Raw genomic sequence first — 26,711 nt, 5'->3', positions numbered from 1 at the left:
GGAAAGTTATGACCAACCTAGACAGCATATTAAAAAGCAGAGACATTACTTTGTCAACAAAGGTCTGTCTAGTCAAGGCTATGATTTTTCCAGTAGCCATGTATGGATGTAAGAGTTGGACTATAAAGAAAGCTGAGCGCCGAAGAAGAATTGATGCTTTTGAACTGTGGTGTTGGACAAGACTCTTGAGAGTCCCTTGGACTGCAAGGAGATCCAACCAGTCCATCCTAAAGATCAGTCCTGGGTATTCATTGGAAGGACTGGTGTTGAAGCTGAAACTCCAATACTTTGGCCACCTGATGTGAAGAGCTGACTCACTGGAAAAGACCCTGATGCTGGGAAAAATTGAGGACAGGAGGAAAAGGGGACGACAGGGAATGAGAGCATTGGATGGCATCACCGACTCAATGGACATGAGTTTGGGTAAACTCCGGGAATTGGTGATGGACAGGGAAGACGCGTGCTGCGGTTAATGGGGTCGCAAAGAGTTGGACACGACTGAGCGACTGAACTGAACTGAACTGAGGAGCGGAAGTGAAGTGAAGTCGCTCAGTCGTGTCCGACTCTTTGCGACCCCATGGACAGTAGCCCATCAGGCTCCGCCATCCATGGGATTTTCCAGGCAAGAATACTGTTGGACTGCCATTTCCTTCTCTAGGGGATCTTCCCAACCCAGGGATCGAACCCAGGTCTCCTAATTGCAGAACGATGCTTTTACCGTCTGAGCCACCAGGGAAGCCAGAAAGAGACCTAACCGAGCAGAGGGGGCGGGGCGGGGCGGGGCGGGGCCGGGGGCGGGGCCTGGCGGGCGGGGCTAGGGCACCGGCCGGGTGAATGGATTTGCGGGCCCGACTTCCCCACAGCTCAGTTCTCCGCCGCGGTTCCTCGGGTCCGCCAGCTTTCCTTCGGTCCCGGAGCCTCTGGCGGGCAGACAAGATCTGGGCCATGGGGCTCTCTCGTGTCTGGCTGTTTCTAGACGGCCTTGCCTTTTTTGTGCTCCTGGGTAACGCCGCCGGTGAGTGGGGTTCATTGAGGTCTCAGTCTGGACGGAGCCCGGGCTGGGTCAGGGGTTCGGGTGGTTAGTATTCGAGGGGATTCGGTGAGCGTCGCGGGGATCGTCTCAATTGCGGCTGGGGTTGAGCGAATAGAGGAGTTGGGGGTGGGGGTGGGAGGAAGGTGGGGGGCGGGGAGGTGTAAGGTCGAGGAGCGGACGGGAACTTCACACGGCGTGTGGCGAGCACTGCATCCCGCGTTTCAGTCTCTGCCGTTCCTAGCCTCTGCTCTCCCTGCCCCACCTACCCTCCCCGATGTCCTCATCACATGCCTTAGTCCTCAGATTCTCCTGATTGGTAAGGCAGCCTGGTCCCCACCTCGCTCCCTGCCGCTTCCCGCCCCCGCCTCTCGCCCCAGCGCCCCACCTGCCCGCCCCCCCGCCCCGCCCTGTTGCTCTCTTGAATGGCGTTTCTTCCAGGTCCCAGGCTCAGGCGATCACTTCTTAGCCGTCTGTGGGGCGCCCTCTTATGCCCCTGAAAGCTGTCCTCTCCTATTCTTAGCTCTGCCGTCTCTTCTCATTTCTGGACGCCGGAAACAAGGAGTTTCCAGGTTGGCGGCGCTCAGGGGTCCTCAGCCCCGAGAGTTAGGGCTCTTTTTCTAGTGACCAGGGCCTCTGGGAAGGGGCAAGCTGGATCCACACTCTTCCTACTGCTATGGGCACTGTGGCGGCTCCTGAAACACTGACGGACGTTAGGTCTGAGGGCTTTGGGACCAAAGGATTCTTCCTGCGATTTCCGTGGTCTCCCCTCCCCCACTAATGTGAACTCTAATTTTCCGCTGTGCCTGTAGTCCCACAACTGAATCTCTCCTTACCTCCTCCCTTGCTGGCCCTCGAGCCCCCTCAGGATTTGCCCTCCCCCCTCGGTGCTGCCCTCTCCCCTCCCTGCTGCCCCCTCCTCTCTAGGGCTCTCTGATCTCTTCCTAGGGCGTCCCCACCCTCATCCCTTTTCCCACTACAGGTCCGTCCCCTCATGGGTCTTTTCCTGCGAGGATCGGTCACCTGCAAGGCTCCTCCCTCCCCTCAGCTTTCACTAGCCTTACTTTTCTTGGGATGACTTTTACCCATGAATTTTCCTCTCCACCCTCTGCCCTATTTCACCAGGGGGAGCTCTCCTGCCAATGATCCCTGGGCCTTGAGCACAGTGCCCAGCCCCTGGGGGAGGACCTGTCCCCCACTTGACACCCACCCTCCGCCCCCGTGCAGGCACCTGCTCTTGGCCCTCGTCCAAGAGGAGCCTTTCCCCCAACACGGCCCCTCCCCACTCCTGCATCCTAAACCTCACCTTCTGGATTCCTCCACTCCCTGGGCCACAGGTGCTGGACTCCACTTGCCCTGGTCCCTCTGCAGTTCCCCCCATGGCACCTTGACCTGCTCCCACCATTGACTGCTTTGGGCCCTCACCAAGTTCTCATCAATCACAGGCCCCATGGTGCCCAGAATCTCCACCTCACTCTCATCCTCCCTCACCCAGGGCATCCCTCCTCTTCTGTCTTTACCTTAACCCAAGGCGGGGGGTCACCCCTGAGCCATGCTCACCCCTTGCCCCTCAATCCCAGGCCCTCACCAAGTCTTCTCTGCAGTCTCTTCCCTTCCCCCACAGTAGGAATACTGCCCGTGGTCCACTGCCCACCTCCTTAGCCTTCATCACCCTCTCTTTGGTTCCACGACCCCAGTGGACTCTCACTATGTCAATCTTGTATCCGAAATCCTTGTTTGTGCCACTTGGTCAGCAGGCTTTTCCTACAGGGAGTCTTCTCCCAGGCCCCCACCCCCTGCTTGCTGGCTGCCTGACCCGAACCCTCTGTGGAGGTGTGACCTCACTCCCTCCAGCCCCTCCCACCATGTAGGTGCTTCCCAGTGTGCACCTTGGCTTTCAGTTCTGTCTTCCCTTGCCACTCCGATATTTTAATTCTCCATGACCCTTATGCTCATGGCACTGACTCCTCTCCCAGGGGACACTGGCAGGTGCAGCCACCTCCCCACCTGGGGCCTCACCATGCCTCTTTGCACTCTGCGCCCAGACCCACTCCTTCACTTCCCCCAGGTTACTGGCCCACCTTCATCTCTCTTGGGGCCACAGCCCAGCCCCTCAGGCCCCTCTGCCTCCTACCTCACCCTCCCTGGAGCCCGCCTTGTCCATGATGAGCCTGCACCAGGGGCAGCAGCCCTCGCTCTCCATCTCACCTGGCCCCCCTCTGAGCAGGGATCCCTCTGGTCCTGGGTCTGACACTGCCCTCCCCTCCCTCTGACTCCACCTCCCCTCACCCTGCTCTTCCTGCCTCTCCCCTTGCCCTCCTGCCTGGACCCTTAGGGAGCCGGTGCCTCCCTGTCCTGGCGCTTGTCCTACACGTGTGTCCATCTCCACCCTCTCCCTCCACTCCTCGATTCCCCTCTCCCTCCTTCTCTTTCCCATTTTCCCGTATGGAAATCCTCATTCTGGTCCCTTGTACACATGCATGTTCTGCATCCTCAGCACCTGGAGCAGGTCAGGACACAGAACTGGTCTGTTAAACATCTGATGTGCACTTGTCTCCAGAAAGCAGCTCCATCTGTGGTTCCTCCTTCCCCAGGATCGCACAGTCTTTGTTACAACATCACGGTGCTGTCCCAGGATGGATCTGTGCAGGCCAGCTCTTTTGCTGAGGGATACTTGGATCGTCAGACCTTCCTGCACTATGATCACAAAAAAGGCAGGGCAGAGCCCTGGGGAGAGTGGGCTGAAAAACTGGCAGCAGAGACATGGGAGACAGAGTCCACGGACTTGAATGAGAGCTGGAAGGAGCTTAGAAAACTTCTAGCAGAAATCCTGTCCCTGCAGAAAGAGAAAGGAGGTGAGAGTGCAGAGGGGGCAAGAGTGCTGTGGGCCATTTTCCTCTGAATCTGGGGGTGGGGATGAGGCAGTGGGTCTGTGAGTTCAGCAGCACAGGGAAGACAAGGAGGGGAGCAGGGAGAGCCCTCTATCTGGACTTTCTCACTTGGGTTGGAGGACAGAGGCCCTGGGGACCAGAGGAGTCACTGATCGGGGGGTGGGGATGGGGCAGGCTTACATTCCCTCCAGGAGACCGTGGGCTGTAATATCAATGAAGACAGCCACCCCCGGGGCTTCCGGCTTCTGTACTTCAATGGGGAGCTCCTCCTCTCCTGCTACCCGGAGCCCCACGGATGTACCCTGCCCCAGTCCTCGGCTCGGACCTTGGCCATGGAAATGGAGTTAAGCAAGCATTACCAGGCCCACGTGCAGGGAGAACTTTGTAGGAGACTGCGGAGCTACCTGGAATCCTGGCCGGGCTTCACGGAGAGGACAGGTACTGACGCTGGGCCAGGCCCTTCCTCTGCCCCTGTTCTTAAAACCTCCCATCCCGACTTGCCCACGGAGACCCTCCCTGTCCTCTGGGCACGTATGTGCTCTGTTGGCGAGGTATCCTGGGGTTTCTTTCCTGTTCTGTTAAATCCACTGTAGAAAGTTGGGTGGGTGGTGGGGCATGAACTGCCCCTGTGACAATCGTCCAGGGGAGCAGCGGGTCCTCTGACAGAAACTGTATGAGGGGAGGTGGGTGTCAGGCAGCAGAGGAGGGCCTTAGATGGGGATGGGCCTCTGGCTCCCAGATTGCCTGATCCAGAAAATTTCCTCTAATCCCCAGAGGCCCACCCTTCACAGCCCCCTCCCCAGCATCAACAGTGGTCCCAAGAGAGTGAGGCCCATCCCACCCCTCCCCTTCCCCGCCGGAGGACTTGGGCCCCAGGGTGCAGAACTTGGAGCAGGCCTGGGGGGATGAGGGCTCAGCCAGAGGTGGACAGTGAGGAGGAGGAGCTCTGTGCGCTCCGTCTTCCTTGAGCGAGCAGGGCTTGGCCGCGGGCCTCACTGGCTCTGTGCTTTCTCCCCACAGAGCCCCCAGCCGTGAATGTGACCTACAGCCAGGACTCAGAGGGCATGGTCCACCTCACAGGCAAGGCTTTTGGCTTCTTTCCCCGCAGTATCTCAGTGGTCTGGTTTCGGGATGAGGAACCCATGAGCTGGGACGACCAGGAGTCTGGGGATGTCCTGCCTGATGGGAATGGGACCTACTACACCTGGGAAACTGTAAAAATTCCCCAAGGAGAGGAACAGTGGGTCAAGTGCATTGTGGAACACAGCAGGAATCACAGTTCACACCTCGCACCCTTGGGTGAGACTGGGGTGAGGCTGGAGGCAGTTGTGACCCTGGGAGGGTCAGAGGCCAGGGTCAGGGAGAGGAGAGCAGGCTGTGGCTCTGGGGTGTCTGGGTTGAATATAATAAGGTCCTTTTTCAGGAAAGACCCTGGCGCACCGGAGCTCATGGTGGATCGTGAGCGTTTCTGTTGCTGTTGTTTTTATCATCGGATTTTGTGTCTATTGTTATATTAAGAAGAGGAAGACAGCATCAGCTACAGGGAGGCCAGGTGAGAAATCTGGGCAGGGGGTGCTCTGCGTGAGATTCGGCAGCAATGAAGATTTCAGCTCCCTGCTCTGTTCGGAGCTCTCTTTGTTTTCTGTCAGGCTCACCGGGGCTTGTCTGGGGAGCATGTGTTGGATTATGTGCTGGTTGGGAGGGTCTAGGTGATCCAGGAATCAGAGAGAACCTTTAGTAAAGTGTCTGTACCTGGTGAGGAGGGGATTAAAAACTGAAGAGGAATTCAGAGGAAAGGTGATGATCTAAGTGCCTGTCTGCATCTCTCCCCCCTGGGTTTTCAGTCATTATTAAGAATCCAAGTGAAAGAATCATAAGGCTCAAACTAGGGGTCAGTGGATGGTCAGAGCCCTGCCTGTGATGTCCCCTTGCCAGACCCCACTTGGAGATGTCTTGCAACCTCTCAAATTCCTCCGCCACGAACTAGCTTCTGAGTTCAGTTTCTGCTGGGTCACCCCCAGCCTGCACCTTTCTCAAGTTCCCATCAAGTGCCCCCATGCTAGGTGGGCTTTCCTTCCCCATAATATGGAGGACTAGTAGACATCCCTTGACCATTTGAAGAGAGGAGACCAGTCAGTCCTCAGGCAACTGGGGTCACTGATATTATCCTGTCTCCAGGTTTTTCCTATCTAGCCCCTTGGGATTCTCTTTCGGGCAGGGCAGTGGGTCTGCGCTCTGTGGCCTCACCCTGCCCCCCTGAGTCAGTTCCCTTGCTCATGGTGGTCACTGCCTTGGAGATGTGGAGGAAGGGATGGGCTCTTTGACTACTTCCCCATAATCAAGTGGGTTGAGGGGAGAGGAAAAGAGAAGCAGAGCTTTGTGTGTGGCAAAGAGCAAAGGCAGAACGTGGAACAGTAAAAAGGTGGCAGAGACTCGGCTCCTTCTGTCGAGGCCGCCTCTTCTGTGTCAGCTGCCTTGTTGGGGGCATGGTTTCTTATCCCCAAACCTAATTCCTTTATCAGTTGGCCTTCGGCCTGGGCATATAGGGATGGTTAGTTCTCATAGCAGCAGACTCTCTCCATGTAGCACCCAGAGCAGGGACCCAGCAGATCTGTAGTTTCTCCTGTTCTTATCTGGGAACATCAGTTCTGGTTTCTCTGGGGCAGAAATGGTTGTCTTGTATGTATTGGGGCATTTACTGGGAACACTGTGAAAATCATGTGCTAATTTCTCAAAATCATTTTTGAAGTTTTTAGTGTTCAATAAAATTGTTTATGATTTCAAGTGGCAAACCTTAATAGGATTTCCATGCATACTGAATGAAACAGGAATTCAAATGGGGCACTCCCGCTGGGAGGTGGAGGATGGGATGGCAGTCCCAGGGTGTAGAGGGGGCCAGGTACAGCCTCATTCTGGGGAAATTCTCAAGAACCCCAATCCACATTGAAAAGCAGATCCCCTGCAGGTAGTGAGGGTGAGTCCTGGTTGACTCCCTGGCTGAGCAATGCAGGAGGGCCTGCTCTGCCTCAGCCCAGGCCAGCACTGGAGTGGAGCTGGGATTCCCCGGAGGGAGCAGGAAAGGCCAAGTGCAGCCTAGGGGCCTGGGCCGAGAGTGAGTGTTTGGGTGAGGCCAGGGTTGCTCCAGGGTCCAGTCAGGGGGAGAGTCCGTGGCAGTCCAGTGTTTCTAGACGGGGCTGCTGTCCCCTGGGCCTCTGGATGGGCTTTCCAGTTCAGAGCTGCTGGCGCAGGGCTGGGTGGGGAGGGGTGGGGCTGCAGAAGGTGGAGGTCAGGGTTGAGGTGGAGCCAAGCGGTGGAGCAGGTGCTTGTGCGGGCGAGGAGGCCGAGAGCTGAGGAGAGAAAGGAACTGTGTGTGTGTCCACTCCCGGGCTAGAGGAACATGGAGCTGGGTCCTGTCTGTGAGGGAGCCTCGCGTTGCATTAGAGAATGGATCTGGGTTCAAGGCGGAAAGGCCCTGGGTTTTCACTCTGGATCTTGTCCTTGTGTCCTGCCACTTCTGTCCCTGTCGTGGAGGGTGGTGGCAGCAGGGACAGATGATGATGTGGATGGAGTCAGGGGAGGAGTCCAGCAAGAGCTGGGAAAAAGGAGGCAAAAAAGAACAGGTGTGTCTTCCCTCAGAGGAAGGCAGAATCTGACTTTGAAGCAACTGAAGGAGAATCTTTGAGGAAATGAAAAGCATTCTTCTGCACCCAGTTGGTCAGTGATTTATTGGTTTTTCTTTTTCCCCAGAGCCTATTAGCCTACAAGACCTGGATCAATGCCAGACAGAGCCAACTGATCATAATGGCCTCACACACCCAGAATTTCAGTCCTCGTGTCAGACTCCAGCTCCATCAGTTTAACAGGGGAAGCTTAGAATCTGCTGCCAGGAGGCCTGAATTCAGTTCCTAGTTCTGGTCTTAATAGCACTTTTTCTTTTTTGTGTGTTCTGTTATTTATCTTATTATTTTTAAATTATTTTTATTTTATGTTTTATTTTTAACTGGAGAATACTTGCATTATATTGTATTGGTTTCTGCCATACAGCACTGTGAATGAGCCATAAGTGTACATGTATCTCCTCCCTCTGCAACTTCCCTCCCACCTTCCCCATCCCACCCCTCTCGGTTGCTGAGCTCCAGGTTGAGTACGTAGTCAGGTCCTGTTCCCTCCCTGCCTGGTGCACAGTAAGGCAATGGGAATAGTGAACTCATTCCATATCTGTTTATCTGAATGGGATGATATATTCTTTCATGGTTTTATTCAAGGTTAACGTCATTCACGCAGTTTGCATGCATGTTTCGAATGTTCTTGCATTTTAGTAAACTCTCAGGTGTCATTTGTTGCACTCAGCTCTCATTAAGCATAAACTTTCATCCTCATTCATTTTCTTGTGTGATTATGTAATCAACGGCACACTTGTCTGTAAATTAAGAAGTCAAATATCTGTGTGTGATCCTGATTCCTCTCAACTTCTGCTTTCCCGTTGGTGACCACTTTGAATACTTTTTAGCTGATTCTTTCGGCTTTTATTTCCAAATCTCTCACCACAATGCCTTATTAGAACTGCTGCTTGATTTTTCTGTCACAGCCACTGTCTGCCGCATCACACAGTGGCTGATGCAATAGTTGATAGTCATTGCTTTCTTTCACGCTTCCCATTCCTTCAGTTCCCACTTTATTTATATATTGATCATACTTAGTTCATTCAGCTTTTTCTTTTCCATGACTAATACACTTGTCAATTAAAAAGATGCTCAACTTAAGACTTGTGAGTTAAGTTTTATTTGGGGCAAAATGAGGACTGAAGCCTGGGAGACAGAAGCTCAGATAGCTCTGAGAAACAGCTCCACAGAGGTAGGGAGGGAAGGTCAGTATATATGATTTTGGTGAAGGGGGGAGTTCAGTGCAATCAAGCTTATCTTCCAAAGGTTTTCTGCTAGTCACAAGGAGCTGATCTCACCGTGAAAGGATTTAATGCTTTTGTACATATGAGGAAGTGAAGCGAACCAAAGGACTGAAAAAGGTCAGTTTTCATTCCAATCCCTAAGAAGGACAATGCCAAAGAATGTTTAAACTACCATACAATTGTACTCATTTCACATGCTAGCAAAATTAGGCTCAGAATTCTTCAAGCTAGGTGTCAGCAGTATGTGAAACGAGAAGTTCCAGATGTACAAGCTGGGTTTAGAAAAGGCAGAGGAACCAGAGATCAAATTGCCAGCATTTGTTGGATCACAGAGAAAGCAAGGGAATTCCAGAAAAACACTTACTTCTGCTTCATTGACTATGCTTAAGCCTTTGACTGTGTGGATCACAACAAACTGTTGAATGGTCTTAAGGAGATGGGAATACCAGACCACCTTACTTGTCTCCTGAAAACCTGTATGCAGGTCAAGAAGCAACAGGTAGAACCAGACACGGAACTACGGACTGGTTTAAAATTGGGAAAGGAGGATAATAAGGCTGTACATTGCACCCTGCTTATTTAACTGATATGCAGAATACATCAGGCAAAATGCCAGCCTGGATGAATCACAAGTTGGAATCAAGATTGCCAGGAGAAATCAATATCAACAACCTCAGATAAGAACATGATACCACTTTAATGGCAGAAAGGGAAGAACTGAAGAGCCTCTTGATGAGGCTTTGTTTTTGCTGATTATGTTCTATGAAGCTCTCAGGAATTCAGCTCTAATGATTCCCCTGTTTGCATGAATGATTCAAGAAGTGTGGATACTTTGGATATTCCATCAGTTTTTCGTTTTTTGGAAATGTCGTCCTGGACCCTGCTGACGAGCTCCCACCTGGTCTGGATTCTTCTGCACCTGGAGCAGAGCCATCCTCCGAGGATCTCCCTCCACCACCATCTGGGCAGCACTTTAAAGTGCTGTGGATACTGCATAGCACAGGGAACTCTACCCAGCACTCTCTAATGGCCTATATGCGGAGAGAATCTAGAAAAGACTGAATATATTTCAAGCTGATTCACTGGATTGTACAGCAGAAAGTGACCCAGCATTGTAAATCAATTACACTCCAATGAAAACAAAAGAAACAAACAAGTAAGCAAGCAGATGTCTACCCCGGATGGCATTTATCAGTCGCTTGTTCTTTCAGCCAAACCCAAGTGCCTGCATTATACCAGGTCAAGTTCCAGTTCCAGATCTTTGCTCTAACAATTGAAATTTGACATTCTTGTCCATCCCTCTCTCCCCCTCACCTGATTAGGAGCATTTCCACATTAGGAGAATTCCACACTGAAAGAGTCTTGGTAGGAGGCAGAGACCACCTTCCTCCACTAAAGAAGAAAACCCACTTTCCCACATATTCTTGCCAGAGCACATAGCATGAGGCTGAGGTCCCAGCACTCAGGTGACCACATGTCAGACTCTACTCAGGATGTTGTGACACAGAGAAGCTGGAACTACGCAGGATGCATCTGACAAGGGTGTCGAGAGTGGGAGTCACACCACCTCCAGTTGTCAGGAGCCTCAGTGATGGCCGTCCTCAGTGCGGGGTCCACGCCCAGCACGAGGGGCTCACTATGTGAGCAGTGACACTGTGCCCCAGCAGGGCCGAAAGTTCCTTTGTGGGACCTGGCCTGGAGTGGACACTGGATCCTGTCCCCGTGGAGCCATATATATATAGTACTGTATGTCTAACTTTATGTGGATCCCATTGTTAGCTCCAAGAATGAGTGAGGAGAACTCAACCTGGAGAATAGTTTCAGAGACCAAGGACTTCATTACGCTGAACTGTGAACCACTGCCTAACTCTTCAGGTGGAATAAGAACTACATTATTTCTCAACATCATACCTCATAATTGACAATATGAATTGTCAATATAAATTCCCTTTTCTTTCTGAAGAAAAAATATGCTTTTAAATGTGGATTTAAGACCCCTCTCTGGCCACTCAATGTCATATACCTCAGGGCTTCCCAAATTGGCTGATCATTGAATTGCTTGTGGTGTTTCTTACGAAATGCTCAGCCTCTCCCCAGAACCACCTTCTCAAAGTATTAGGACAAGACCAAGGATTGCTTCTTTAACAACCTCTGTGTGTGAGGCTGATACACAGCATGTGGGAATCCTGGTCTAGGTACGTTCCTGCTACTAAAAGCGTGATCTGAAGACCAGCAGCATCAGCACCAACCTTATTACAAATGCAGATTCTCAGGCTCCAATCCCACTGTCTAGATCTAATGCGGGTCCAGGGGAGCACCAGCATCCCCACCCTGGACACCGCACTAATCCTACAGGCTCTTCCACTGCATCGCTCACCCTTCACCTCATGATTCTGTTCAGCAGTTAGACTAATGCTTCTAACGAGCAGTCATACCAGGTCATCTTCTAGTCAAACCATCTTATGAGTCCACATCTTTCACGGACATCAGACACCTTCTAATATCCTGGAGGTCCACATGATCTGGCCAGACACTGGATCTCATCTCAATTCCTCGCTCCTCCAGCCACACCTGCCTCTGGCTCTTCCTTGAACACACACACTCTCCTGCCCTCCTGTATTTGCACTGGAGGTTCCTCTGCCTGGAGAGAACTCCCCCCAGACATGCTTATGGACATTCTTTCATGTCCTTCACATCTTTATTCAAAGATCATCTCCTCAACGAGGCCTACACTGACCACCCTAGTAAAACAGCCACATTCCCTGTACCCACAGACTTATACTCTGGGTCACCTTCCTCAGAGCACTTGCCAATCTCTAGGCAGACACTTCCCTCACTTATTAGGCTCACTCTGCCCCCCTCACCAGAACACACTGCACGAGGCCAACAAAAGGTGTCTGTTGTTAGTTCACTGAGGTTTCACTGATGCAAAAATAGAGCATCCTCTATCTGGCACACAACAAATACCAGATGAAGGAACGATCAGTGTAGACGCCTCTGTATTCTATTTTCATTAATGTGGACTCAGGCCACTTGCTCTCTCGCAGCAGCTACAGCACCTCATCCACTCACACTGACATCAGTGCTGCCTGTGCTTTCCCCACAAGAGCTGATCAGCCCTCCCTCCCACACCGACCGGTCTGCACTCTACGCATAATGATATTTTCTCTTCAGAAAAGATCCCAGGCTGACAGGTCGCATATTCCTCCTGCTGTGACTATTAGGCAGCACTTCTTAAATCCAGGAGTTTGGATTGGAAGAGGTCTGCAGTCTCCCCACGTCTTCATGTTATGCTAATAGGAGCACAGACACATTCACAGGAAGCTGCGTAAAGTGGGGTCTGGGGATCTGACGTTGCAAAGTGGGACAGAGCATCACTCAGTCCCCACAAGGCAGCTGTCTCACACTGTGGGAGAAAAGAATCAGGAAGCAGTTCAGGTCGGTCATGTAAGGGCTGACATTCTCCACAGCCCCCCACACGCTCACATGTCCCACTCAGAGACCCCTGCCACCCAGTGTGTCCCCTCTGCCCCAACCCCTCTCCCAGTCTAGATGCCCCAGGGTCTCACCTCTAGACGCCCCAGGGTCTCACCTTTAAGAACCGTGAGAGGCACACCAGAGCCCTGGGCACCGTCACTGCCTGGAGAACAAAACCAGGACGTGGTCAGAACCCACAGGAGAGAAACTGGAGAAGGCACTTTGAGGAGGGTGAGTCCCGCATGGCCTCCTGTCTGCACCCTCACAAGGGTCTCAGGAATCACCCCCTCCATACTTATTTGCAGCCTGAGTGTAGCCCCTTCCTACTTCACCTGTGAGAAGAAAGTATCACGTGAGCGACCAGGGACAGACCGAGTCATGAGATCTTAGAACTCCCTAGTCCTGGATGACAAAGAACTTTTCAGAACTGTGACCAAAAATCCAGGACAGGCTCAGGAACATGAAGGAAGGAGACATGAGGGGACTGGACCACCTGAGGTCTGTCCTCAGCAGGGACATTCCCTCCTGACCTTCAAATGCTGAGAAACAGGCCCCCAGCTGGAATGATGAAGATGAAAAATTTGTCTATCATTTTCACATGTACTTTACAAAAGGGTCAGTCTTAGCATCAGCTCAGATTCCACATGTGTGTGGAGGGTACCTTCCAGTAGTGAGGCAGGCAGTCTTCCACCTGGGCCAGAAACCTGCGCAGTGAGACAAGAAAACTCAGATCCTACCCTCCTTTCCCTACCTGAGTGCTTCTTCCTGCAAATCACAGTTCCAGTCACCACAGCTCCAGTGACCATGAGGAGAACTGTCCAACAATGATGTCCATTATGGGAACGGAGGGCTGAGGAGGTTCTGTGGAAGAAAGGGAAGGAGCCCAGACTTTAGGCTTCAGTCCTGACCTTGTTGATCATGTCCAGAAGGGCTCCTGCTTTATCTGAGAGGAAGCTCCATTCCGACCCCCTCCTTACCCCATCTCAGGGTGAGGGGTTTCTGTAGCCCCTCATGCTGCACACAGCACGTGTATCTCTGCTCCTCTCCAGAAGGCACCACCAGGGCCACCCACTTCTGGAAGATTCCATCCCCTGAAGGCCTGGTCTCCACAAACTCCATATCCTGAGTCTGGTCCTCCCTGTCACGCTGCCAGGTCAGTGAGATCTCCTCAGGGTAGAAGCCCAGGGCCCAGCACCTCAGGGTGACCTCACGGTCAGAGATGGGGTGATGGGCCACATGTGTCTTTGGAGGGTCTGAAGAGGAAGAAATCATAAAATTCACACTCCATGGGCCACTGAAGCAGTACCACGTGACCATGCTGAGAATGGACGAGATAATGGGTTTGAAAGAAGCAGAACAAACACCAGACACCAGCCTGGATTCCCAGATCTGGGACAAGCTCCTAGTTCTTGGAAAGTTCTGGAGTCAGGGTGAGTGCCAAGGTAGTAGACTCCATGCAAGGAGATCCACCAGTCCATTCTGAAGGAGATCAGCCCTGGGATTTCTTTGGAGGGAATGATGCTGAAGCTGAAACTCCAGTACTTTGGCCACTTCATTCGAAGAGTTGACTCATCAGAAAAGACTCTGATGCTGGGAGGGATTGGGGGCAGGAGGAGAAGGGAACGACAGAGGATTAGATGGCTGGATGGCATCACTGACTCGATGGACGTGAGTCTGAGTGAACTCCGGGAGTTGGTGATGGACAGGGAGGCCTGGCGTGCTGCGATTCATGGAGTGGCAAAGAGTCGGACACGACTGAGCGACTGAACTTAACTGAAGGGGAAAATACAGAGTAATGGTCCTGATTTGGGTGGAGGCTGAATGTCTCAGAAAAGCTGGAGTCTGGCCTCCTAAGATGGTCTCAGGGTGAGAACAGGCCTTGAGAGAGAAACTCAAGATTCACAAGATGGCAGTCAGGGTCAAAGGGCACTGCTGACCAGTTATTTCAGGGATGGTTTTCTGTTTCTTATCCAAAAACAATGACTGCTTTAACTGTCCTTCAGAGAAATGGGGCCACTGGTGTATCACTGTCTTCTACAGAATATGAAAACCTGGGGGGATTCGCCCTTTCCAGACAAGAAGTTGGGGCGGTGTTCCCAGAAGGAGCCCATTTTCCTCTCCTCGTGGAAAGCCGGCTCCAGCCTGAGACGAGATCAGGGAGGCCCGGTGCCCCTCATACCTGCGTGCAGCAGCGTGTCCTTTCCTGTCTCCAGGTGTCTGAGGAGCCACTGCACGCACTTTACCTCCAGGTAGTTCCGTTGGAACTCTGCCTCCCCGGAGGTTTCCCACTTGCGCTTGGTGATCTGAGCCACCGTGTTCGCCGCGGTCCAGGAGCGCAGGTCTTCGTTCAGGCGAGGTAATCCGCACCGTCATAGGCGGTCCGCCAGATCCCGCGGAGGAGGCGCCCCTCCGGCCCCACGTCGCAGCCAAACACAAACTGGAGGGTGTGAGACCCTGACCCGCCCCGACCATCCGCCGTGATTAAATCCAAACTGAAAAAGAAACCGGGTTAAGTCTCCCGCGCCCCGCCCCCGCCTCCTCCCGATTCGGGGGGCGCTGAGGGTCCCGCAATGTCGGGGTGACCCTCGGACCCAGAGATTCGGGGCGACACCAGCCGGTCCCTGCGGATGGGGGTCGTGACCTGGACCCGGGCCCGCGTCGCTCACCGGCCTCGCTCTGGTTGTAGTAGCCGCGCAGGTTGTTCAAGGCTAATCGCATTCTCTGTTGAGCTTTCTTGGCATCTCGTGTCATCTCTTCCCAATACTCCGGCCCCTCCTGCTCCATCCAAGGCGCCCGCAGCTCCATTCTCGGATTCGGGGCGTCGCTGTTGAACCGCGCGAACTGTGTGTCGTCCACGTAGCCGACGGCCAAGAAACGCGGCTCCCCGAGGCCGGGCCGGGACACGCAGGTGCAGAAATAGCTCAGGGAGTGGGAGCCTGGGGGCGGGGAGAGGTGAGATCCGGCCCGATGTTCCTCCTGGAGCGGGTCCCGGGTCAGAGGTGATGAGGCCGGGAGTGGGGAGGGGCCTAGGGGCCCGTGAGACCGAAAAGGTCGGAGAAGGACCGGGACTTCTTGGGGGAGAGAAAGAGGGGCGGGAAGCAGGGGAGGGACGGGACCAGGTGGGAGAGGACGGGTCTGGGCGAGGGCTGCGGCGTGTCTCCTTCTCTGGGGATCCTGCCCCCGCCACTACCCCCGCCCCGAGTCCTGGGCAGTCCCTTCGGCCCTCCGCGCAGAGGCCGTTCCCTCCCGACTCCGCACTCACCGGCCCAGGTCTCGGTCAGTACCAGGACCCCCGAGAGCAGCAGGAGGAGGGTTCGCGGCCCCATGACCTGTATCCCTGGGGTCTGGGCAGAAGCTGAGTCCCGGCGGAGGGTGGGGGTGGGGGTGGGGGTGGGGTATCGGTGGAGACTATAACCTGGAACCTTGGGGCCGCTGTTTGGCTTCTAGAAACCAGACACCCAATGGGAGTGAGAACTAGGGTCGCGACACGAGTGTCCGGGCAGAAAGGCACAACACAGTTTGCGAAGAGAAAGTGAAAGTCGAGGAGACTAGGGATCCCCAACACAGTCCCTGCCCCAAACAAGGCCCTTGACTCTGAGAACCTGAGACCCTGAGAACCAGATCCGGTACCTGGGACCTTGCCCTGATCCCTCCTCTCCTGCACCGAGAATTGTGCAGTCACACTGTCCCCGAGTCCTGACCCAGTGACTGTGTAGTCAAAGATTATCAGAACATTTTGGTCAGGATATTTATACAGTCCTGCAAATTAGTGAGGACCCCAAGGATAATTTTGTTTATGTGGTTACTTCTATTGCTATTTCCCGTAGTAGAAACAACAGTTTAAACATTTTCAACTAATTTATTTAGAATAATGTTAATAACCCATGATTTTTATATGAAAAATAACTATTTCTCCAAATAAACTCTATAGTGGCAACAGTGGAAGTTTTTTCATTATTATATTTTTGCAAGTCTTTTCCTTGTCTGTCTCACTGGATTTTATGTTTGCTTTTGCACCGAATCCATTATTTTGATTGAAATCTATGAAAATAAAAAGGACCACACATATTAGGAATAATATTTTTAATAACCTTTCCTGTTATTTGTGGATGTTTATCTTTGATACAAAGCTAAAACTATGCAAGTGATAGTTTCTTAAAGGTTATTTTTTCAGTGGACCTGAAACAATATCACTATTTCCTATTCTGTTCCATTAAAATCCATAAGCCTGTTTTGCACACTGGGTGTCACTTGTACTAATGTAAGATTTTTTAAAAGTAATTCATTGTTTCTCTAAGTTTTATAGATCTTCCAGTGTCATTCCTTCTTTCAAATAAAAATTGGCTTAAAGCTCAACATTCAGAAAACTAAGATCATGGCATCTGGTCCCATCACTTCATGGCAAATAGATGGGAAAACAATGGAAACAGAGACTTTTATTTTCTTCGGCTCCAAAATAACTACAGATGGTGACTGAAGCCATGAAATTAAAAGATGCTTGCCCCTTGGAAGAAAAGCTATGACCAACCAAGACAGCATATTAAAAAGCAGATACATTACTTTGCCAACAAAGAGCATCTAGTCAATGCTATGGTTTTTCCAGTAGTCATGTATGGATGTGAGAGTTGGACTATAAAAGCTGAGCACCAAAGAATTGAATGTTTTGAACTGTGGTCTTGGAGAAGACTCTTGAGAGTCCATTGGGCTGCAAGGAGATCAAACCAGTCTATCCTACAGGAAATCAGTCCTGAATATTCATTGGAAGGACTGATGCTGAAACTGAAGTTCCAATTCTTTGGCCACCTGATGCCAAGAGCCAACTCATTAGAAAAGACCCTGCTGCTGAGAAAGATCGAAGGCAGGAGGAGAAGGGGACAACAGAGGATGAGATGATTGGATGGCAAAACTGATTCAGTGGACATGAGTTTGAGCAAGCTCCTGGAGATGGTGCAGGACAGGGAAGCCTGGCGTGCTGCAGTGCATGGCGTCGAAGAGTTGGACACGACTGAGCAGCTGAACAACAAAAAGAATGTTAACTAAGTTCCTTTCAGAAGAACAAAGAAATTTGGAAGTTTGAAGACACGCTGAGAATAATTACTGTTCTCAGATGATGTTCAGACTTCTAAAGGTCCCTAAAAAGACGGTTTATTGTTGCTACTTTTATCACCTTTCATTTGTGTTTTTTCATCTTCATTTTGTTCTATAATTCATTTTCTCCCCAGGAAAATGTGCACGACTACTCTGAAATGTCACAATAAGATTTCATTTCAATAATTCAACATCAAATGCTGTACAGTTAGGATAAACATGAATAAACAGAAAGCACCAGATCCAAAACTGTAGAGTCCTCTGCTTTACTTGGTCTGCGTGACTGGAAGTTTAAAGGGCAATGACTTAAGTTTGTAGTGATTAAACACTGATCATCCTCTTTCACTTCTGACCTACCACCTTGAAACTATTATACATTTATACTAAATGGACAAAACACTCTAACGTTATCTTCTTTGACAGTTTCCTGGAAGAAATGTTTAAATCTAAACTGAACGTGTTTGTGAATACTGGTGGTAGCTGGAATACCTTTACAATGCAGACTGCAAGGAAGAAATTGCCCTTTCTGTCTTGAATCACAGCTAACTTCAGTTTATAAGTAGCATTAAGGGATGTTATAGTAGTTTCATCACAATGTCAGAGAAATCTGAGTTCAGTTCCAACACTTACCACTGCTGTACATCTGTCTATCTATCTACCTATCAATCTACTTGTCACAGTCTTCATCTACCTTTCAACCTACTGTAAATATTCAATACTGATCATGACAATCACAATAAAAATATCTAGCTGTATCTCTTTATTCACAAATGAGACGAATTCGATGACATGGCCACATTCATAGGCCTAGCTTATTGGTGAAAATCCATAGCCCTCTTTTTCTTGTTGTCCAACTCTTTGCTACCCCATGGACTGCAGCACACAGGCTTCCCTGTCCTTCACTATTGCCTGAAGTTTGCCCAAACTCATGTCCATCGAGTCGGTGATGCCACCCAACCATCTCATCCTCTGTCGTCCCCTTCAACTCCTGCCTAAAATCTTTCCTGAAAGCAGGGTCTTTTCCAATGAGTCCATTCTTCAAATCAAGTGGTCAAAGTATTGGAGCTTCACCTTCAACATCAGTCCTTCTAGTAAAAATTTGGGGTTGATTTCCTTTAAGATTGGCTGGTTTGATCTTCTTGCTGTCCAAGGGACTCTTAAGAGTCTTCTCCAACACCACAGTTCAAAAGCATCAATTCTTCGGCGCTCTGCTTTCTTTATAGTCCAATTCTCACATCCATACATGAATCCTGGAAAAACCATAGCTTTGACTAGATGGCCCTTTGTTGGCAAAGTAGTGTCTCTGCTTTTTAATATGCTGTCTAGGTTGTTCATAGCTTTTCTTCCAAGGAGCAAGCGTCTTTTAATTTCATGGCTGCAGTCACTATGTGCAGGGATTTTGGAGCCCCCCAAAATAAAGTCTCTGTTTCCATTGTTTTCCCATCTATTTGCCCTGAAGTGACAGATCCGGATGCCATGATCTTAGTTTTTTGAATGTTGAGCTTTAAGCCAGCTTCTTCACTCTCCTTTTTCACCTTCCTCAAGAGGCTCTTTAGTTCCTCTTTGCTTTCTGCCATTAGGGTGGTGTCATCTGCCTATTTGAGGTTTCTCTCAGTGATCTTGATTCCAGCTTGTGCTTCATCTAGCCAGGCATTTCACATGAGGTATTCTGCACAGAAGTTAAATAAACAGAATGACAATATACAGCCTTGACGTACTCTTTCCCCAATTTGGAACCAGTCAGTTGTTCCATATCCGGTTCTAACTGTTGCTTCTTGACCTGCATACAGATTTGGCAGGAGGCAGGACAGGTGGTCTGGTATTCCCATCTCTTTAAGAATTTCCCACAGTTTGTTGTAATCCACCCAGTCAAAGGCTTTGGTGTACTCAATAAGGCAGAAGTAGATGTTTTTCTGGAATTCTCTTGCTTTTTTGATGATCCAACCGATGTTGGCAATTTGACCTCTGGTTCCTCTGCCTTTTCTAAATCCAGCTTGAACAGCTGAAAGTTCTCAGTTCACATACTGCTAGGGCATAGCTTGAAGGATTTGGAGCATAATCTTGCTAGCTTGTGAAATGAGAGCAATTGTCTGGTAGTTTGAAGATTCTTTGGCATTGCCTTTCTTTGGGATCGGAATGAAAACTGACCTTTCCCAGTCCTGTGGCCACTGCTGAGTTTTCCAAATTTGCTGACATATTGACTGAAGCACTTTTACAGCATCGTTTTTTAAGATTTGAAATAGCTCAGCTGGAATCCCATCACCTCCACTAGCTTTGTTCATAGTGATGCTTCCTAAGACCCACTTGACTTCACATTCCAGAATGTCTGGCTCTACGTGAGTGATCACACCGTCATGGTTATCTGGGTCTTTAAGATCATTTCTGTATAGTTCTTCTGGAAGTATTCTTGCCACCTCTTCTTAATATCTTCTGCTTCTGTTAGGTCCCTACTGTTTCTGCCCTTTATTGTGCCCATCTTTGCATGAAATGTTCCATTGGTATCTCTAATTTTCTTGTAGAGATTTCTGGTCATTCTACTGTTTTCCTCTATTTCTTTGCATTGATCATTTAGCAAGGCTTTCTTATCTCTCCTGGCTATTCTATGGAACTCTACTCTAAGACAGTGTATCCTTCCTTTTCTCCTTTGCCTTTTACTTCTCTTCCTTTCTCAGCTATTTGTCAGGCCTCCTCTGACAACCATTTTGCCTTTTTGCATTTCTTTCTCTTCGGGATGATTTTGATCAGCACCTCCCGTACAATGTCATGAAACTCTATTCATATTTTTTCAGGCACTCTGTCTATCATATCTAATCCCTTGAATCTGTCACTTCTACTGTATAATCATAAGGGATTTGATTTAGGTCATACCTGAATGGCCTAGTGGTTTGCCTTACTTTCTTCAATTTAAGTCTAAACTTGGCAATAAGGACTTCATGATCTGAGCCACAGTCAGCTCCTGGTCTTGTTTTTGCTGACTGTGTAGAGCTTCTCCACCTTTGGCTGCAAAGAATACAATCAATCTTATTTCACTATTGATCATCTGGTGATGTCCTTGTGTAGAGTCATTTCTTGTGTTGTTGGTAGATGGAGTTTGCTGTGACCAGTGTGTTCTCTTGGCAAAACTCTGTTAGCCTGCTTCATTTTGTACTTCGGGGCCAAACTTGCCTGTTACTCAAGGTATCTCTTGACTTCTTACTGTTGCATTCCAGTCTCCTGTGATGAAAAGGACATCCTTCTTTTGGCATTAGTTCTAGAGGATCTTGTAGGTCTTCATAGAACTGTTCAACCTCAGCTTCTTTGGCATTAATGTTTGGGGCATAGACTTGGATAACTGTGTTATTGAATGGTTTGCCGTGGAAATGAATGGAGATCATTCTGTCGTTGTTGAGATTGCACCCAACTTCTGCATTTTGGACTCTTTTGTTGACTCTGAGTGTTGCTCCATTTTCCTAAGAGATCCTCACTCACAGTAGTAGATATAATGGTCATCTGAATTAAATTCACCCATCCAGTCCTGATTCGTTCACTGATTCCTAAACTGTCAGGGTTTACTCTTGCCATCTCCTGTTTGAGCACTTCCAATTTACCTTGATTCATGGACCTAACATTCCAGGTTCCTATGCAATATTATTCTTTGCAGCATCAGACTTTATTTTCACCACCAGCCACAACTGGGCATCGTTTCCACTTTGGCTCCGCCTCTCCATTCTTTCTGGAGCTATTTCTCCACTCTTCCCCAGTACCATATTGGACACCTACCAACCTGGAGGTTCACCTTCTGTGTCATATATTTTTGCTTTTTCATACTGTTCATGGGGTTCTCAAGGCAAGGATAATGAAGTGGTTTGCCATTCTGTTCTCCAGTGGACCACGTTTTGTCAGAACTCTCCATCATGACCTGTCTGTCTTGGATGGCCCTACATGGCATGGCGCGTAGTTTCACTGAGTTAGAATGAAATTAGGTTGTGGTCCATGGGAACAGTTTGGTTAGTTTTCTGTGATTGTGGTTTTCATTCCGTCTGCCCTCTGATGGATGAGAATAAGAGGCTTGTGCAAGTTTCCTGACGCAAGGGACTGGCCGTGGGGAAAAGCTTTGCCCATCTTGTTCTGGTGGGCAAGGCCATGCTCAGTAAGTCTTTAATCCAGTTTTCTGCTGATGGGTGGGCCCGTGTTCTCTTCCTGTAGTTAGACCTGAAGCCAAACTATGGTAGGGGGAACAGCAACCTCCTGCAAAAGGACTTATGCCAGCACGCCACGCCTCCCAGGACTGTTGCAGTCAAGTGGCCCTGACCCCAAGGCAGGCTACTGTTGACCCATGCCTCCGCCAGAGACTCCCTAACACTCACAGGCAAGTCTGGCTCGGTCTCTAGTGCGGACACTGCTCCTTTCTCCTGGGGCCTGGTGTAGACAAGGTTTTGTTTGTGCCCTCCAAGGGCCTTTGTTTCCTCAGTCCTGCCAGAGTTCTGTAATTAAATCCCAGTGACCTTCAAAGTCACTTTCCCTGAGGTTACTCTTATTTTCAGGGCTTCCATTCACAAATGTATCAAGCTAGTCTGATGACTAGCTGGCTTAAAACTCAACATTCAAAAAACTAAGACATGGCATCTGGTTCTATCACTTCATGGCTAATAGATGGGAAACAATGGAAACAGTGACAGACTTTATTTCCTTTGGCTCCAAACTCACTGCAGATGGTGACTGCAGTCATGAAATTAAAAGACGCTTGCTCCTTGGAAGAAAAGCTATGACCAACCTAGAGAGCATATTAAAAAGCAGAGACATGGCTTTGCCATCAAAGGTCTGTCTAGTCAAAACTATGGTTTTTCCAGGATTCATGTATGGATGTGAGCGTTGGACCATAAGGAAAGCTGAGCAGTGAAGAGTTGATGCTTTTGAGCTGTGGTATTGGAGAAGACTCTTGAGAGTTCCTTGGACTGGAAGGAGATCAAACCAGTCTAACCTAAAGGAAATCAGTCCTGAATATTCATTGGAAGGACTGATGCTGAAGTTGAAACTCCAATACTTTGGCCTCCAGATGTGAAGAACTGACTCATTGGAAAAGACCCTGATTCTGGGATTGAAGGCAGAAGGAAAAGGGAACAACAGAGGATGAGATGGTCGGATGGCATCACCGACTTGATGGATGTGAGTTTGAGCAAACCTGGGAGTTGGTGATGGACAGGGAAACCTGGCGTGCTGCAGTCCATGGGGTTGCAAAGAGTTGGACACGACAGAGCACCTGAACTGACTGAACTGATCTTAATGGTGCTGTTTTCCTTGATTGATGAATGTTAATCTTGATGACATAAACATCTGTGTTTTCTTTGAAGTGAGCATGCTTGGTGAATGTCACCCTTTCTCTAATGATGATCTAAAAGACCTGATACCCTCAAGAGGAACGGGAGTAAATTACCATGCTATAAAGCAGTATAAAATGGTATGATAGTTCTATAAACTGCTATTAATATTATCCACTTGTGCTAGAGTAATTTTTAAAAACCCAGTGTGATCTGAATCTTACCAAGTCTCTTGTTTAACAAGAGGAAAATACAGAGAAGTGCTAAAGTGTATCATGAGGCTTAAATGAGTAAAATTCAGATAGTGTACTAACAAGCTGATTTCTTCAACAAAATCTTTCAAGAAAGTAAAACAAATAATAGATGAGGCAAAGAATTAATAGTCCATAGACGTACAGATTGGGCTTCCCTGGTGGTTCAGTGGTAAAGACAGTCATCAGACACACTTCAGTTCTGCTAGTTGCACTGTTGTGTCCGACTCCCTGCGAGTCAGGAGAGAGATGGGAATACCAGACCACCTCACCTGCCTCTTGAGAATCCTGTATGCAGGTCAGGAAGCAACAGCTAGAACTGGACATGGAACAACAGACTGGTCCAAATAGGAAAAGGAGTACATCAAGGCTGTGTATTGTCACCCTGCTTATTTAACTTCTATGCAGAGTACATCATGAGAAACACTGGGCTGGATGAATCACAAGCTGGAATCAAGAATGCTGGGAGAAATATCAATAATGTCAGATATGCAGATGACACCACCCTTATGGCAGAAAGTGAAGAAGAACTAAAGAGCCTCTTGGTGAAAGTGAAAGAGGAGCGTGAATAGGTTGGCTTAAAGCTCAACATTCAGAAAACGAAGATCATGCCATCCGGTCCCATCACTTCATGGCAAATAGATAGGGAACCAGTGGAAACAGTGCTGACTTTATTTTTGGGGGCTCCAAAATCACTGCAGATGGTGACTGCAGCCATGAAATTAAAAGATACTTACTCCTTGGAAGAAAAGTTATGACCAACCTAAACAGCATATTAAAAAGCAAGACATTACTTTGCCAACAAAGATCTGTCTAGTCAAGGCTATGGTTTTTCCAGTAGTCATGGTTGGATGGCATCACCGACTCAATGGACTTGAGTTTCGGTAAACTCCGGAGTTGGTGATGGACAGGGAGGCCTGGCGTGCTGCAGTTCATGGGGTCGCAAAGAATCGGATATGACTTAGCTACTGAACTGAACTGAACTGAAGAGGGAGAGTGTACGGAACAGAGATGGACAGATCGGGGACTGGACATGTAAGTTTACACGTCTGTGTATCACAGTGTCAACTTCTGTCAGGGCCTCACCTCATATTTGTTACTTACAGTGGACTTCCACTAGCGTCCAAATGAGATTAAAGACAAAAAGCAAATCAATGTACTTTAAAGAAATCCTCTAACTTTGAAACATGTTTTGACAAGGCTACCTTGGAAAGGATATTTGAATGGGGCTGGTTTGTCTTAAGCAACTGCACACCGCCCTCTGGTGGCCTTGTGAGAAATGGCATGAGTGCTGCAGGGCTCCCTGGCTTCGTCAGTAAAAGAGCCAACACTCACACTTGCGACCATCACAGTCCTGCTGTTAGAGCAAACCCACTTCTGTAAGATTCAGTGTTTGGGCGGTGCCTTCTAGAGGAAATCACTCTCTTGACTAGGACACAAGAGGCCACTTCCCAAGTGTAGCACTTCAGGGAGTGTTGACTGAGCCCCTGAGTCAGGCGCTGGATCCACAGGGAGACTAGAGAAGAGGTCGCTCCCTCAGGGGACCTGCAGGGAGAGGTTGGGGACGTGCTGGGTTCACTTGTCTACACCCCAGTTCTGAGTGTCTGTTGTGGAGAAGTTAGTCTATCCAAGCAAAGCAGTTGGTGGCACTTTTCTCTTTATATTAACAAAAGAACAGTTTGAAAATTAGAAAACTTTGACTCAACGTATCTGTGTGGTTTCATCTAAATTTATATAGCTTTCTAAAATATGGGATGAATTCATCTTACTGATATCTTTTTCACTTAATATAATGGTCATTATTCCATCCATTTATAACTTTAGAATGTATGGATTCAATGAATTCAATATCATAGTATTCCTTATGACAACTTGTACTTACAGGCCCCGCTTCTAAGCTCCAGTTCTAGCTTCCCCCACTGGTATCCTGTTCTTCTCTGCAAGTGGAGTCCAAATCCTATCATCTCCAGGCACCTTCCAGTCTAGAATCACTCTATGAACTTCCAGAAGATGTTTTCTTTATCCTTTCTCCTGGGGTGGCAGGCACTTCCCAACAGGTCTTCTGTGCTGTGGATTCCGTTTCTCCCAGACCAAGGTGCTGCTCAGTCAAGTCTCAGGCTGCTGTTCGCACAGAGCTTGGCGTGTGGTAAAGAGTCAATAAATATCTGAACACTAAATAAATTGAAATGGGTACTCACTGTTGCTGATAACTTCAACTGTTCTCCCCTCTTGGGAGGGGACTTCCCAGCCTCTCTGTGGTCACAGGACCACGCTGCTGCTGCATTAGTGGGACCCGGAGTGTGTCCTTTCAGACCTGGCCCATCACTCTTCCCCACACGCATTTCTCCAAGGTCTCGCTCCTTCTGCTGATGGAAGCAGATTGGGATTAACATCCAAAACACCTGGGAATCCGAGAAGCAGGAGGGCTCCAAGGGCCCATGCTTGTCCCTAGCACAGGTTTGGGGGTGGACTCCAGGTGTCCCCTGGGGTGTCTTCAGACTATTCAAAGAATAATGCTTTCACCACCGTCTTTGTGCTGCTCCCCCCAGGGAGCGCTGCATAGTGGGGGAACCATTCAGTCTCCAACTTCCCTTTCCTCAGGGTGGGGGCTTCCAGCAGCTCCAGCAGCTCAGTGGTTACAGAAGATACTTTAAAACGCGGATTTAAGGATGATGAATTCAGGAGACATAAGACTTTTATTCATTTATTTTTAAAATGTATTTTACTGAAGTATAGTCGATTTACACTGTTGTGTTAATTTGTGCTGTACAGCAGTGTGACTCAGTTATACGTATATTTTTTTTTCATATCTTTTCCATTATGGTTTATGAAGGAAAGATAAGAACTTTTAATACGTCAACCTGGACGTTATAAGAAAACTTTCCTTTTTTTTCCTGCAAGTAAACTGTAGTGAAAATAATTACTAGTGAAGTTTGCTGACGTAATCTCTGTTATTGCTCTTTTACCTCAAAGCAAATGTCCATGTAGTGAACAGTCAAAGTATCTCAGTGATCCCAGGGGCTCCAGAGACCACACTCTGAGAACTGCGGTCCTGAGTAAACCAGGGTGTCTCCCAACTGATCCCTGTCTTTCCCTCCTCTTTGTTTTGGAGATCTCCTTGAACTGGACTCCCTGCCTCCTTAAACCCAGTGGAAGGCCTTCTTCTGGGCTCCTCTCCAAGAGAACTGACCCCCTAGGAACTGATACCAGGGAGTCGCCTCAGTCTGGGAAGGGGAATCGGGGGACAGGTGTTTCCCCTTTGGAACTGGGAGCAGTTTGTTCCTAGAGGCCCTGCACACACTTATGACCTGGGTTGGTTTGGTTACACGCCAGCTTGATCTGTCTTCATATCCTGGACAGAAATCTGACTTAGTGTCTAAGAGAAATACTAGTGACTCTTTCACCTCACGTGGTCTGATGCATCTGACTTAGGTCCACAAAGCATGAAGGCAGGCCTGTCCAACGGAATGTTCTGTGATGAAGGAATTGTTCTATATCTGTGCTCTCTATTCAGGGAGACACTGGCTACATGTGGCTATTTCAGCACCTCACACATGAGTGTTGTGATGAGTACTTTTCTTTTATTTAATGAATCAGTTGTTCACATATTTGTATTTATTTGGTTGAAGTCTAGTTGATTTACAATGTTGTGTAGTTTCTGCTGTATGGCAAAGTGACTCAGTTATACACGTTTATAGGTTCTTCCTTAGATCCTTTTCCATTATGATTCATTCCAGGATGTTGAATAGGTTACCTGTGCTACCATTGTTT

At 49.0% G+C, this 26,711-nt stretch overlaps 1 protein-coding gene and 1 pseudogene across 2 annotated transcripts; one reads left to right on the top strand and one right to left on the bottom strand.

Moving 5' to 3' along the window:
* The first annotated feature begins 842 nt into the window (after positions 1-842).
* LOC139178974 (MHC class I polypeptide-related sequence B-like) lies at positions 843-8,692 on the top strand. Of its 2 annotated transcripts, none has more exons than XM_070778145.1 (6): positions 843-1,015; positions 3,625-3,885; positions 4,096-4,359; positions 4,942-5,220; positions 5,345-5,473; positions 7,669-8,692. In XM_070778145.1, exons 1-6 carry the CDS (start codon positions 946-948, stop codon positions 7,779-7,781), a joined length of 1,116 nt encoding a protein of 371 aa, XP_070634246.1. In that variant the 5' UTR covers positions 843-945; the 3' UTR covers positions 7,782-8,692. The 2 variants fall into 2 exon arrangements, with proteins under 2 accessions (XP_070634246.1, XP_070634247.1); XM_070778146.1 differs by having other exon boundaries at positions 4,942-5,001; positions 7,669-8,691.
* Positions 8,693-9,505: 813 nt separating this feature from the next.
* Positions 9,506-15,712, bottom strand: LOC139178976 (BOLA class I histocompatibility antigen, alpha chain BL3-6-like; annotated as a pseudogene).
* Between the last annotated feature and the right edge of the window lie 10,999 nt (positions 15,713-26,711).

This window comes from Bos indicus, chromosome 23, assembly GCF_029378745.1.
Source record: "Bos indicus isolate NIAB-ARS_2022 breed Sahiwal x Tharparkar chromosome 23, NIAB-ARS_B.indTharparkar_mat_pri_1.0, whole genome shotgun sequence".
In the NCBI taxonomy this organism is placed as follows: Eukaryota; Metazoa; Chordata; class Mammalia; order Artiodactyla; family Bovidae; genus Bos; species Bos indicus.
Note: the sequence above shows the minus strand (reverse complement) of the source record. Positions and strands in the feature narration are given on the sequence as shown.

What these genes read in the sequence shown, in the direction of transcription:
- LOC139178974 (XM_070778145.1), top strand. Translation starts at nt 946, where the DNA reads ATGGGGCTCTCTCGTGTCTGGCTGTTTCTAGACGGCCTTGCCTTTTTT. An exon ending in GCTCCTGGGTAACGCCGCCG is followed by an intron (nt 1,016 to 3,624) that starts GTGAGTGGGGTT and finishes CTCCTTCCCCAG; the next exon opens with GATCGCACAGTCTTTGTTAC. An exon ending in TTCACACCTCGCACCCTTGG is followed by an intron (nt 5,221 to 5,344) that starts GTGAGACTGGGG and finishes GTCCTTTTTCAG; the next exon opens with GAAAGACCCTGGCGCACCGG.